The following is a 12,938-nucleotide window of genomic DNA, read 5'->3' as shown; positions in this document are numbered from 1 at the left end:
CACAGAGAGGGCTCAGAAGAGACTTGTTTGAATATGTTTTATGTGTATAGCTTCTGTTTGTGTATATTTATGAACTTTTGTGCGTCTCTGAATGTGTTTCCCATATTGCTCTCTAAGAAGGATTCATCTACGTGGTCTGGGAGGCAGGGATAGCTTGGATATTTTCCTCAGCCATCAGGCCCGTGACATTACAAACCAATAAGCCAGGTGCTCCAAAGGCTCATGGCCGCAGCTGGTGCAGGTGAAGAGCCTACCTGAGCTGCAGCCTGGGGTTTTCTTTCCCACCTGCTTGGGGTCTTCCTTTTCCCTCTAAATATGAAAGACTAATTTTTCTGTTAAACATTAAAAGGAATGTGGATGTGTATACATGTGTGTGTATTTGTGCTCCTGTATGCATATATACATTATTCGTATATACATATATGTATGCATGTATGTATAGATGAAGGAAATACACCAACAAGTAAACAGTGGCTTTCTAGATGGTGGCTTTTTCTAAATTCTCTATGATAAGTCAAATTATTTTTATTAGTAGCAACAACAACAACAAAAACCTAATAGATGATATTTTTAAGGATAGGACACAATTATTAGATGATTGCTGAGATCAACCCTCTATGTCAACCAAGGACAAAGAGACAAGCAGGGGCCTAGTAGGGAACAGAGGGATGGACTTCACCTTAGCATCTCCAGATGAGAGAAAGTGACCAGACGGTGAATTTGGGCTGACTTGCAGGGTGGGCCAAGGTTACTGAAGGTTGTGAGCTGAGGAACTGGCAACTTTGTTTGGTTGTGAAGGTCAGGAGCCTTGGACAGTGGAAGGAAAGAGAAGGAAAACTTGGGGGTTGGGATGGGGGTGGGAGAGGTGGATAGGGAGTTCATCAGGGTTTCCCCCCAAACTCAGCTGTTTTGAAAAGTATGGAAAAGGTGAGGAAAAGCTCGAAATATACTTTCAAGTTCATGAAGAGATTTTATGAAGAGATACATGCAGTGGGAGAGAGAAAAGGCAGACACGTTTCCAGTTTGGTTTAAATCCCCTGTGACTCCAGAAGGAGGGGTTTCCTGAGTGATCAGCGTGGGGACACTGGGACCAGGGGGAGGAGGGATGGGTCACCCCTGCACGGGCGGCAGGGTTCCTAACAGCAGGTTCATCATTAGGTCAACACACAGCTCCCCCACCCCCTCCCCTCCCTCATCTCCCACTGTCTAAGGACACAGGGAAATTTATGATTAGAATTCTTGGTTAAAAGACAGTTTCTAACCTTTCTGAACTTGGAACAAAAAAATTGCATGAAACAAACATTGTCAAGGATGTTTCTCCCACCCCGCCTAGTCTCGTGGTTCTCTCCAAGAGCGGAAGGAGAAATGGAAAGATAAAAACAGGGAGGGTGACTCTTCCTTGCTGTGGCTCACTTCTTTCCTCTGGGGCGGTGTTCTGGAAGTGGGGACCCCCTGGCCTCAGAGCCAGGAGGGGACACAGCAGAGCCTGGCTCTGCACCACCTCCAAGGCCTCCCTGCTCTTCACCAAGCTGCTCAGCTGTTCCTTACCAGTCACCTCCTTACCGAATTCCCTGTGAGGAGCCCTGGGCTCCGGAGGAGCAGCACACACGCACGTCTAAAAGCCAAAAACAGAGTAGGAAACAGGAAAGAACAAAGAAAGTCACAAAAATCAGTTTTGAAAAAGAGCTAAACTGAAAACATACTCCATGATGTTTATATCTTTTCTCTCTGCACAATTCAACATTTGTACTTGTCTGCATCGCAGTTTTTCATTCTGATGAAGGAACATTTTCCAGTCTGGGCCCTAGTTTGAAATCTGAGGTGGAGAAAGGCTCTTTTAAAACAGTTAATGTGGGATTTGCAGTTCCCTGTGTGTCATGGAGGAGTACAAACAAAGCAGTGACGTCCCCACCAAGGACCCCACCCACCTACTGAAAAGCATACAGTCCTTTCCCTTAGAAGCCCCTGCTGAAATCGGGCAGGTGGAGAAAAGCACGAAGTCTGCTGCCGTAAGGAAGCGTCCAGAGCATACACGACTGACAGTAGCAATTGTCTCTCTTCCTGAACTCCTACTATGAGCCTGGCGTTTTATGTATAATCTCTCGCTCCATCCTCACAATTCTTCAAGGTAAGTATCGTTATCCTCATTTTGCAGATGAGGAAGAATGTAGAAGTTAAATAATTGCCCAAGGTCACACATCCAGAAAGTGGCAGAGCTGAGATTTGAACCCAGGTCTTTCTCACATCCACTGTGTACGCTGCCTTCTGCTGGCCAAGTTCATGCACGAAAACAGTTGGGTGATTCAGACAGAAACACACAAAGCAACATTTTGGCCCAAATGCTGTAAGTCTTACTGTTTCTCCCTCCTGACCAACTGAATGAAATGCACCTGAATTAAAAAACCAAGAACAAGGGGAAGAAAAGAATTAAAAAACCAAGAACATACCATGTTCTGTGTATTACATGTGCTAACTGCTCAGTGGCTGCTGTGTCTAGTGGAGCATGGCACGAGTCAGGAATTTAGAGGAGGCTGTTTATTATGTCTTGGCCACGGGACTAGTGATTCAAGCACACACCTGCCTCAGTGGCTTCCAAATCCATCAGACAGAAGCATCTAGAATATGTAGTCAACTGAAGATGCATTTAGAAATATATTGCAAAATAGCCACCTCAGATTCTTTGTGGAACAAGAAAGGATGGAAATCTATAATATAACAAATATGTTCCCCGTTTATGGCAATCTTTAGGCCATTGGATGTCCAGTGATGTCTCTTGTGCACCCAGGGACTGTAGAAAACATCTCATCATAACTCAGAAAACTCATTTTATGAGTGTCTAATATTAGAATGAGGCCTACAGTATATTAAATAAATAAGTAATCTGTTCCTATGAAAGGGTCTGCACCTAAATTGAGGGAGCTGGGAGAAATCTCAATATAGGTGCCCCCCCCCCAAAAAAAAAGAATTCTAGGGAGGTCTGGTTAATAAAAGCTGCTGTCCTATTAAAATGGGTCTCACTGATTCTTGCTCCTCATGGAAAATGCCCAAGTGCTTCTGGACAATGTATGCTGGCAGATGTGAAAATGCAGTTGAAATGCTGCAAAACTCAGGTTTTCCAACCATGGAGTGGCTGGTACATAGAAAAGGCCTCTGCCTTAAGGATCTTAAACCAGGTGACCCTTAGAATTACCGAGGAATCATTTCAAAAAACGCATCCCAGGCTCCTCACTGGCCTGTTGAATCAGAATGCCAAAGGTAGAGGGTGATTGGATGTGGGATATCTGTGAATTCCAAGCAGAGAGTTATTTTCTAAATAATAGAGGCCATTAGCATTTCAAAGAAATTTAATGGCCTTCTTTTTCTTTTTTTCTTTTTAACCACACTTCCACTTAAACTCTTCCCACTAGTCTTTGCCCTAGGCCAGATGTTTAGAAAACCATCTCAGTGAGATCATGAATGGCCGTCATGTTTAAAGAGCTATGCATTGGTGTTAACTTCTCTTTTAAGGTATCAACTGGGCCATATAAAACAATGGCTTCCTATGTAAATGTGTATGTATTTTCTCAGAGTTTTGGAGAACAAGTGTTCAGTTTGCTTACATGCCTTCATTTCTTATATGTCTCACATATCAAACCATCATCAGAGAGATTTGCAGGTACACAAGGACCATCACAACTTGAGGTTTAAAAGGGGATAAAAGTTTTTGTGCAGAATCTAATGAATACACATGATGAGGTGACCCAAACCACTTCTAGTTAGGTCCCCAAGGATAACATGGATCCTCCAAATGTGTGAAGGATGCTTTCTAAGACTTTTGGAATCCACAAAGATCACACACGTACAAATATCATTTAACAGACGGATTCTCCTTTACAAAAGGCAACCTAGCACAGTGGTTAGGACAGCTTTGGAGTCAAACCAACCTCAGTTCAGATCTCAGCCCCTCCACTGTCAGTTGTATGATCCTGGGCAGGACCTCAGTGCTTCAATCTGCAAAATGGGGGTAATGGTATTACCCACCCCATAAGGTTGTGGTGCAAGTTATGTGAAATGATGCGTGCCAAACACTCAGCACTTCTCCTGGCACATGGTAAACACGCAATAAATATTAACCATTAATAATAGTGATAATAAAAATGACACAAATAAATTAGCTATTAATAATGATGACACTAAAAATATTTTTTAAAACTGTTCTCCCCCTTCAGAATTTTAACCATTGCATAAAGAGCAAAATGTGAAATTCAGCGCTTGTAAGACTTAAATTCTGCCACTAAAATAAGTTCTACAGGTGAAATAGCATATCTGTAAACTGGTACTGACAGTGAATTATGATGTGGGGGACTAGCTAATCAGGACAGCTGATGCTGCCTCCCCCCCAGTCCATAAATGTAACATTATGCAAAGGAAAATATGATTTAAAATTTTTGAGTCCCTTTTGCCCTGGAAAAGGTGAGCCCAGTACTTTGCCCTTTCACAAATGCATGCGTACTGCCCCCGGCTTTCTTCAGAATCTCATCACCCTCCTGAATCCTTAGCACCTGCTACCTTCCCCACAGCTCAGGGTGACTGCCATTTGAACTTGATGCCGAAGTGTTTTCTCTCCCTTAATGAACAGTTTTTGCCTGGCTGGAGGTCTTACTAAGAGAGTCTCATACTGTTTTTCTCGTTTTTATAAGGTAGCCTTTGATACCATGAACTGAGCCACAGTCAAATGGAAGGTCCTACTCTTTAATTCATCTTGAATTTTTCTCTTGGCTAAGAGCCATAGCTTTTTAAAATATGTCACTTTTCCAATAAGCACTAGAAGTTGGTTCTCTTTGAGGGGCCATTGTTCTTAAAGAAACGATGATTCCATTGCCTCCAATGGCCCAGTAGAGATGGTGGAACCAACACTGGGATATGGGGTCTCTGGCATGGCTCCCTCACTCAGTAATCCATTCCCTCAGCTGGCCTTGCAGCCTGCACTAACCAACCGTGTGCCTTAGGAAAAGTCCAGACTACCACGTTATGGACCCTGGAAACACTTGAAATCAGGAATGTTAAGTCAGTTGCTACTAAAACTCTGCTGCATAAATGGGTAAACTTTTCTCAGTTTCTTTCCCCCAACTGAATGTCATGGTAAGACTTGGTAGGGCATAGAGACCCTAAAAGAGTTGAAACAAGAAAACAAAACAAAACAAAAAGGGTATGAAATAAACACTAATGATCACTGCCACTGGACCTCATATGTTTCTTTAAATTGGGGTATAGTTGTTTTACAATGTTGTGTTAATTTCTACTGTACAGCAAAGTGGAGTTCCCTGTGCTAAACAGCAGGTTCTCCTTAGTTATCTATTTTATGCATATTAGTGTATATATGTCAGTCCCAATCTCCCAATTCATCCCAGCCCCCCTTCCCTCCTTGGTGCACTGGCCCTCATATTTAATGCATCCCTAGTTATATTATTCCTGGCTTTCCTCCTCCTTATCTGTCTGGGAAATTGGAAAGCCACAGCCAGAGTGCTCTACAGGGAACTAATGTGAGGAACAGTATACAGATTTGAACATTGACAGTGTTTCACAGTTAAAAGTGTCCAGTGAATGATCCTCCTCTGGATCCTGGACCCGGTTGGCTTCTTCTGAACCTTCAGACCGAGCACTGTCCTACACTGCACTCTGCTTCCTCCATTTCCTCTAAAATTACGACTGTGTGTTTGCCAGGTTGCACTCTGTGCGTTGGGTTGCTAGAAATACATTAGGTCGCACTGACGGTTTCACTCTGTTTTCTATAAAAGGCTACAGGAATCTCATGGAAATTTTTGCAAAGTTATATGCAAATCACAGAGCCCCGGCCCTTTTCTTAACAGGATGGCAACCTTGCTCCTCGGTGGTACCTGGGACCTGGAGATCCTTTCTCCACTTACGTTTAGCACGCAGCTCACCGGGTTAGCCGTGCCGCCGTTGGGACCTCCCACCTGGACTCCCATCACCCACCTCTCTTGAGACTGCTCTGGCAGGGCTGGGGTGGGGTGCAGCCTTTGGTCAGAGGGCCACATGTTCCAGGCAAAATCTGCCCCCCTGGGCCATGGGCTCACCCCTCGGGGCCCCTTGCTTCTTTCTCTACTGGGTGCAATTCGAGGTTGCCGAGCTTCTCTCCAAAGTCTAAAATGGTGGGACAGTAGGGACCTGTGAGAGGCCCCATGGCCCGACACACCGCCCACCCCAGCTCCCAATCTGAACACCAGGCACCCCCGGGCCCTCGCTGCCCTAGAGGTCTGCCATGTGAGTGGGCAGTTTCATCAGAGGGATGTATTTGTCCCTGGAGTTCTTCTCCAGTTGAATGTTTCTATTGTCAGTGGCCCCAATCTGGAAAAACCCGTCATTCTAATCCAGCCTGCCTCCCCCGTATCATGAGAAGGAGGGACGAGGAAGGAGGGACAGTTTACGGTTATGGTTTATGGAAGATGAGGGAACTCCAGCCTTTCCCAGACACTGGCAGGAACCACTTCTCCCAACAAGTATTCTGTCTGCTTCAGCCTACCCAGGTTCTGTCACGATTTTCTAGCTCTTCCCTCACCTCACTCACTCCTGAGGTGTCTGGTTCAAAGATCACCCTCCCAGCCTTCCTTGGCTACCAAATTGTCCTGTTAGGGGATGGGTGGGAAGTGGGAGAAGAAATAAGTGAACCAGACTGGCCACGTGTTGATAATTGTTGAGACTAGATGATGGGTACGTGGGTATTTATTATATCATTCTCTCCCTTTTGTATATGTTTGCAGTTTTTCGTAATAAAAAGTTTAAAAATTTAAAAAAAGTCCTCCAACTTTCAAAACACTCAAGAGAGAGCCCCTACCCCCAACACAGTTTCATGGAAACCCCACACCAAGGCAACAGGCAAAGATGACTCCATTACGTATATATATGTATATATATATATTCATTTTCTAATTTTTTTAAGGCCCACTGCTTTATTTTCAATAGACTAAACCTTATTTCTAAGAGGTCCCAAAGTTGCACTTACTTCCCTCAACTGGGTTATGGGGGAGGGCTTGGGTAAAGGGTTCCTTAAAATCCTGAAAGTTTACACTTCCATGTATCTCACAATCTTATTGTGAGGATGGGACTTGTTCAGTGTTCTGAACTTTGCAAAGGAAACGTGCTCTCAATTCAAAGTGTCATTCTCTGGAATTGCACCTGGCTCAGGAAAGGACCGTCTTTGTACTTGAGTTTAAATCTAATGGAGAACCTTAACACGGGCATTTGCATGACTAAGAATTGCTGCTGTCTTTTTTCCATATGTCACTTTCTTGAATGTGTTCTAATAAAATGATTCTAAAGCAGGCTGTTGATATACAGTGATTTATAAATACTTTCTGTTGAGTGCTGAGGCCCTTAATTTTATACCAAGACTTCACCCCGTCCCACTTTCTGGAAAGATCTGTTTGTTGGGGACAGATGCAATGAGTGTACGTCTGGCCTAGTTGCGGCACCACTGCAATTGCAGTCACTAATGAGAATCACGTCAACCACAGCGATTTTGTCTTCTGGTTGCCTAGCAGCAGAATTTGTTTTCCAGAATAAAGATGGCCATACGAAGTAGATGAGTGTGATGGGGGAAAGTGGAGGGGGCAGGGCAGGGACAGGAGGATAATTCCCTCGGCCAGAGAAAGGGCAAGGCAGAAGGAGAGACAAAGGCAGCCAAAAAGAGAGGTCAAGTTCTAGTTCGTTCTGTTCAGTGATAAGAGTCAGCATGTTCAAGTGATCACCGGTTGTTAAACTTTATTTACAAAGTTGCACCTTTTGCTATCAAGTTAGAGCAAGCAACAAATTTCAAAATCTCAGCAAACTAGAAGCAAATAAAAATATGTATTTCCAAAGGTAGATATTTTGAGAAACACTTTTGATTCCAGTCTTTATCCCCCTTCAGCCAGACTGGCCAGGGCACTCTCATGAGCCAGTAACCCACTTGGGCCAGTTCTTTGGGACAGGAGGCTTTGTTAGAAACCTTGTAAGGGGCAGAGAAGGCAGGACCAGACAAGGAGCCTTCCGTATACTGAGCACCCTTCTCACACCAGATGCTGGGAAGGCACTTGATAGACATCAACTCCTCTAGTTTTCAGAGCCATCCTGAGAGGCAGGCAGTACTGTCTTCATTTTCCAGATGAAGAGGCTAAAGCTGAGAGAAGCAAATAACTTGTACAGAGTCATAAAGCTAGATAATAGCAGATCTGTGATTCAAACTCAGGTCTCTGATCCCCAAACCCATGCTTTCGGACCGCAGGGCTGATGGCCAGTACCCAGCCTGGGCTCTCCCTTGTACCTTGTCATGGTCTTTGATGAATTTTGCAACCTCTATGTGCCCTGGGGGTGGTGGCGTGTGGCAGAGCCAGCATCCTGTTCTTCCTGTGATTGGAGATCCCTTCCAGGTCAGGGTTTTGCAACCCACATCCTCATACCTGGGACTTATTTTTGTAGAGCACAGTCAGATGAGGCTGAGATCCCCATTCAGTTCTCACAGGGATTTGCTCACTCAGAAAATATTTGAGTGTCCCTAAGTGCTGGGCATTATGAACTAGGTGGGCAAATATAGACTCAGCCCCTCTTCTCACAGAGCTTACCAGTGGAGGAGACAGGCATTAATCAAGGAACACTTGCATGGTTATATAATTATAACTGGAAGGGACCTTGGAGATCCTTGAGATCCACAGATGAAACTGAGACCCAGAAATGCTAAGCAGTTTGCTTAAGACCATATAGCAAGTTAGGGGCAGCACGAGGCCTAGAACTCAGTAGATTTCTATTCTTAGACTGCCTTTTCCCTACTAGGTCGCCCTCCAGTCTCTTGCATACCCAGAAACTGCCCCCTAACCACAGCCGGCCCTATGAACGTATTGATCAACCAGCACACTATCCCAGCCTAGGAAAAGCCAGACAGCACACTTTGTAATGGTAATCAAACAGCATAGTGAACTGAACCCTTGAGGATGGCAGTTACCCAAGCCTTGTTTGCAGACTTATTTCAGAGCCCAAAGCAAGAACAGAGAGGCAAGGCTCCCGTGCTGTAAGAAGAGTGCTTGCAGGTGTTTCAGTGTTTTGGTCTGACCCAGTATTTTCTCATCTCCCAAGTTCAGTAGTCATTCATTCACTCACTAATTCAACAAATATTTATTGAGTGTCCACTAGGGACCGTTCTCAGAGCTGGGGACACAGCAGTGAAAAAGTAGAGTGCCCTCATGGAGTGAACATTCCGCCTGGGGGAAACACGATAAATGAATACATAGGTAAATATCAGCATATCAGAAGGTGATAAATGCTACAAAGAAAAGTGTATCAAGAAAGGGAAGTGGGGAGTGCTAGGGGAGGGGTGATGCATTTTTAGGTAAGGTGGTTGGGAAAAAGACATCCCTGAGAAAATTATGTTCTCGGTCATCATTTTACACACACACACACACACACACACACACACACACACACACACACGACTGTGCAGTATGATTTGAAAAGTCCCCTAAGTCTTCCCCTACCTCCTTCAGAGAAATAAAGGTTTCTCAGTAGCACGTCCAAGAGCCCAATTCCTAGCTTTCCTTTTTTTTCCTTTGAGCTAAGTCAGTGGTTCTCAAACTTGAGTGTACACCAGAATCAGCTGGAGCTCTTGTTAAAACACAGATTGCTGGACTCCACTCTCAGAGTTTGTGATTCAGTAGGTCTGGGGTGGATCCAAGAATCTGCATCCCCAGATGCTGCTGCTGCTGCTGGTGGTCCAGGGACCTCCCTTTGAGAGCCACTAGGTTAAGTATTATAGCTGGAAGATCTCTGCTAAAATCCTGAGAAAGGATATATCTATCTATTCATTAGGTTCCATGGACTTTATCAAAGTAGCTATTCCTGGAAGAGCAGGATCCTTAAGAAATGTGACTTTTTTTTTTTTAAACTGGGATAAGTTTCAGGAGCGACAGCCCAAGACCCCTAGCATTGAGGAGTTAGGGCAAAGGACAGGTCATGAAAAGACGGTGACAATATTTCATTGCTTGTCTATCAATGCCTTGCATTTTCCTAGCATTTAATACGTTTACAAGCCCTTTCCTCACTACTCTCTTTTGGCAGTTAACCTGTTAGGTAGATATTTACAGATGCCATTATTACATTTTGTAGGTAAAATAATTGAGACACAAAGAGGTTATGTGGCCTGCATAGGGCATCAAGGATGAGAACCCCAGTTGCTTTACTCCTAGTCCAGTGTTCTTTTTCTACTCGCACTCTTCATAACATGAGCTGTAGCTTTCTCCTGGGGCATCTACACCAGGCCATTAAAATCCAGGACATGTAGTTGCTCTTTGCCTTTGCTCTGTTCAAAATCCCACTTGCTGCAAGTAGATTATACATGTGGGTGATTAACTGTGACAAATACTAAGCCCTGCATGAGTTTGCTCTACCATAAACACTTTCTCTTCTACCAGGTATTGTACAGAGAAAATGCTAACTCATTTTAATATTAGCCCAAGCTAGAACTAATCATTATGAAAGCAAACCTGCTGGGGGAAAAGCAGACCTAATACTTTCCAAAGGCAAATAGAGATGGTATTTGATTACGTGTACCTTTGCTTCCATGCCATTAGTCGAGATAATTGAAAGTTTCCTGTAACACTAAAGCACGTAGCGAAAGGAGAGTGGATTTTGTTAAATCTGATGACATGAATCACTTTCTCAGCTATTTAAATATACCAAAACCAAAAATCATGGACATGAAACATAAAATCCTGTTTTCCAGTACTTGCCTTTCTGTTATTTTCTCCAGTCCTGCACTGATTCCTCATAGTGAGAGAGTAAGGTCCCTCACTGAATCTCACAGACAAGGACCCAGGGGTTACAAGGAGCTGTTTCCCATCAGCTTCCATACATGTTTTTGACCATCGAAGAGCCCAAGGTTTTAGAAGTTTCATTTCTAAAACTGCCCTCATCTGTCTCTCAACCCATTGGTATTCTGACATTTTCCTCCTGTACTGCCGTTGGGACCACTCATTTATTCAATAAGTACTTAAAAAGTACTTAGTGTGTACCAGACACTGTAAGAGCCACTGAACAGGCTATGAAAATGAGTTAGAAATAATCCTATCCTCAAAGAACATGGCATATATTAGAATCACTTTGTAAATTATAGAATAGTCAACACTGAAGTGTATTCTAGATGTAGGTCATAAACCCGTGTGAGCATCTCCCCATTTTAATTCTCTGTGTGCTCAAAGAAAGCTAATTAATGAACTATTTTAGCGTCAACATAAAACAGGCATCATTAGGAAAGAAAACTTACCTGGAGAGGAGAGTGGGATACGGAAGAAGCTCTACTCTGTAGCTCTGAGCACGCACCAAGATGTGCATTGGCAGCCCCCAAAGCATGGTAACAAGGGGGCGGTATAGGATCTAGTATCTGCCGTAGATATTCCACATGTGGACTCTAACAAATTGAATTTATGAGGATCATAAAACTTGGATGATAAGAAATTCCATATTGTTGAAAGATCTGGTATGAATGTGTTTTTGCTGAGCTTTAGACTCCAAAGTATGCTATAAAAATGACTGTTTCTTAAAAATATATAGTTCATGCCCACTGCAACACAAGGATTGAGCATATAAGAAAACAGGTTGGGTTGGAGGAGATGCGGTGGCATGCAGAGGATTCGATTAGTTGCATCTGTATTAGAAAAGCCATGAGAAGAGATGCAGACCGTAATTCAACCGTGTGTGTGTGTGTGTGTGTGTGTGCGTGTGTGCGTGTGTGTGCGCGTGGGTGTGTACCTATGTGTACACAAATATACATGCACAGGAAAGGTGTTGAAGCCCAGGAAAAATGATTTTATGAGGATGTGAGCCCTTTAAATAAATTCCAAATTCATAATCCAAAAAGGAAGACAAGTTTAGAAAACCGCAAGTGCAGCCAGAAGACAAGGATAGGATTGTAGTTCTGGTGACCAAGTGGCTCAAGGAACACCGCTCACACACCTTCCTCCTACTTGTGTTGGGCCATCTGATGGTGCAGCAGCCCTCCCTCCCTCCACTCCTTAAAGGAGCTGCTCTGGCTCTGACTCTATTCTGCTTTAAGGTGTGCTTTGTTAATAGTCGAATCCCAAGACAGGGGTTCAGGGCAGATACACAGCTGGATCTCAGATCTGTCCCGTGAACCCTATTTATGCTAGCTCTGCAAGCCCGTCCTGGCCCAGGAGGGAGTTTTCACAGCACAGGTGCTGTATCCAGCCTTACCAATGACCATCAGGGGTGCTAGTGGTGTGATCATATAGCCAGGCCTGCTGTGGGTGTGTCTGGTCACGGATAGCGGTAGCCACAGGGAAACATAGCAGTGATGGGGGAGGGGGTCTCTATGTATCTGCCTTTGAGTTTCCGGGATGGTGGAATAAGGTGTGTTACTCTATTTGTAAGGATGTCCAGAGATTCTGTTGCCTGGCAATAGTGACCTTTTAATGGGTCTTACACCCAAGCATCGTGTGAAGTTTTTAGATCTGGCTATGCTGAGTTCTGCTGGGCGGTTGCCATGGCACCAATCAGGGTAAAAGGATCCCAGGGTGGGAGTGGGGACTGAAACATAGTCGATGTAGAAGCAGGGTTTAGATTTCACCGGTATGGCACACTCACTCTGAGAGTGACCCAGAAGTATGGCCCTTCAAGGCGTTGCTCTGGTATCTCATAGATTCATGAGGACTTGCATAGGCTCTTGGCCCTGAGAGGAGCAAGTGTTTAAATTGATTTACACAGTTAAGTTCCTACAAGGCCGCCGGAAGTTAGCAATGGAAATAGGAGGCTTTGTACTTCCCAGATTCTTCCTTCATTCTCGTTTGGCATTGAAGATGCTGACATACTGCTTTATTTGTTAGGACAAGCAACCAACAAACTTGTTGGAGAGCCATTGATATAGGGGCCTCAAAACCAGACTACTACAAATGATC

The 12,938-nt window shown here is 44.1% G+C and overlaps 1 protein-coding gene across 19 annotated transcripts in view; it reads left to right on the top strand.

Moving 5' to 3' along the window:
* KALRN (kalirin RhoGEF kinase) overlaps positions 1–12,938 on the top strand; it is a 645,891-nt gene that overhangs the window by 450,720 nt on the left and 182,233 nt on the right. For 8 of the 19 annotated variants that reach the window (XM_033855741.2, XM_033855740.2, XM_033855739.2 and 5 more), the window contains exon 34: positions 5,850–7,317. The exons of the other annotated variants lie outside the window; for them this stretch is intronic. In XM_033855741.2, coding sequence (XP_033711632.1) covers positions 5,850–5,912 — 63 coding nt within the window. In that variant the 3' untranslated portion in view covers positions 5,913–7,317. Of the gene's footprint in view, positions 1–5,849; positions 7,318–12,938 lie in introns of those variants that run through there. 19 annotated transcript variants of the gene reach the window in all.

The sequence above is a fragment of the Tursiops truncatus genome, chromosome 4, assembly GCF_011762595.2.
Source record: "Tursiops truncatus isolate mTurTru1 chromosome 4, mTurTru1.mat.Y, whole genome shotgun sequence".
In the NCBI taxonomy this organism is placed as follows: Eukaryota; Metazoa; Chordata; class Mammalia; order Artiodactyla; family Delphinidae; genus Tursiops; species Tursiops truncatus.
This window is presented reverse-complemented; position numbering and strand designations above follow the sequence as displayed.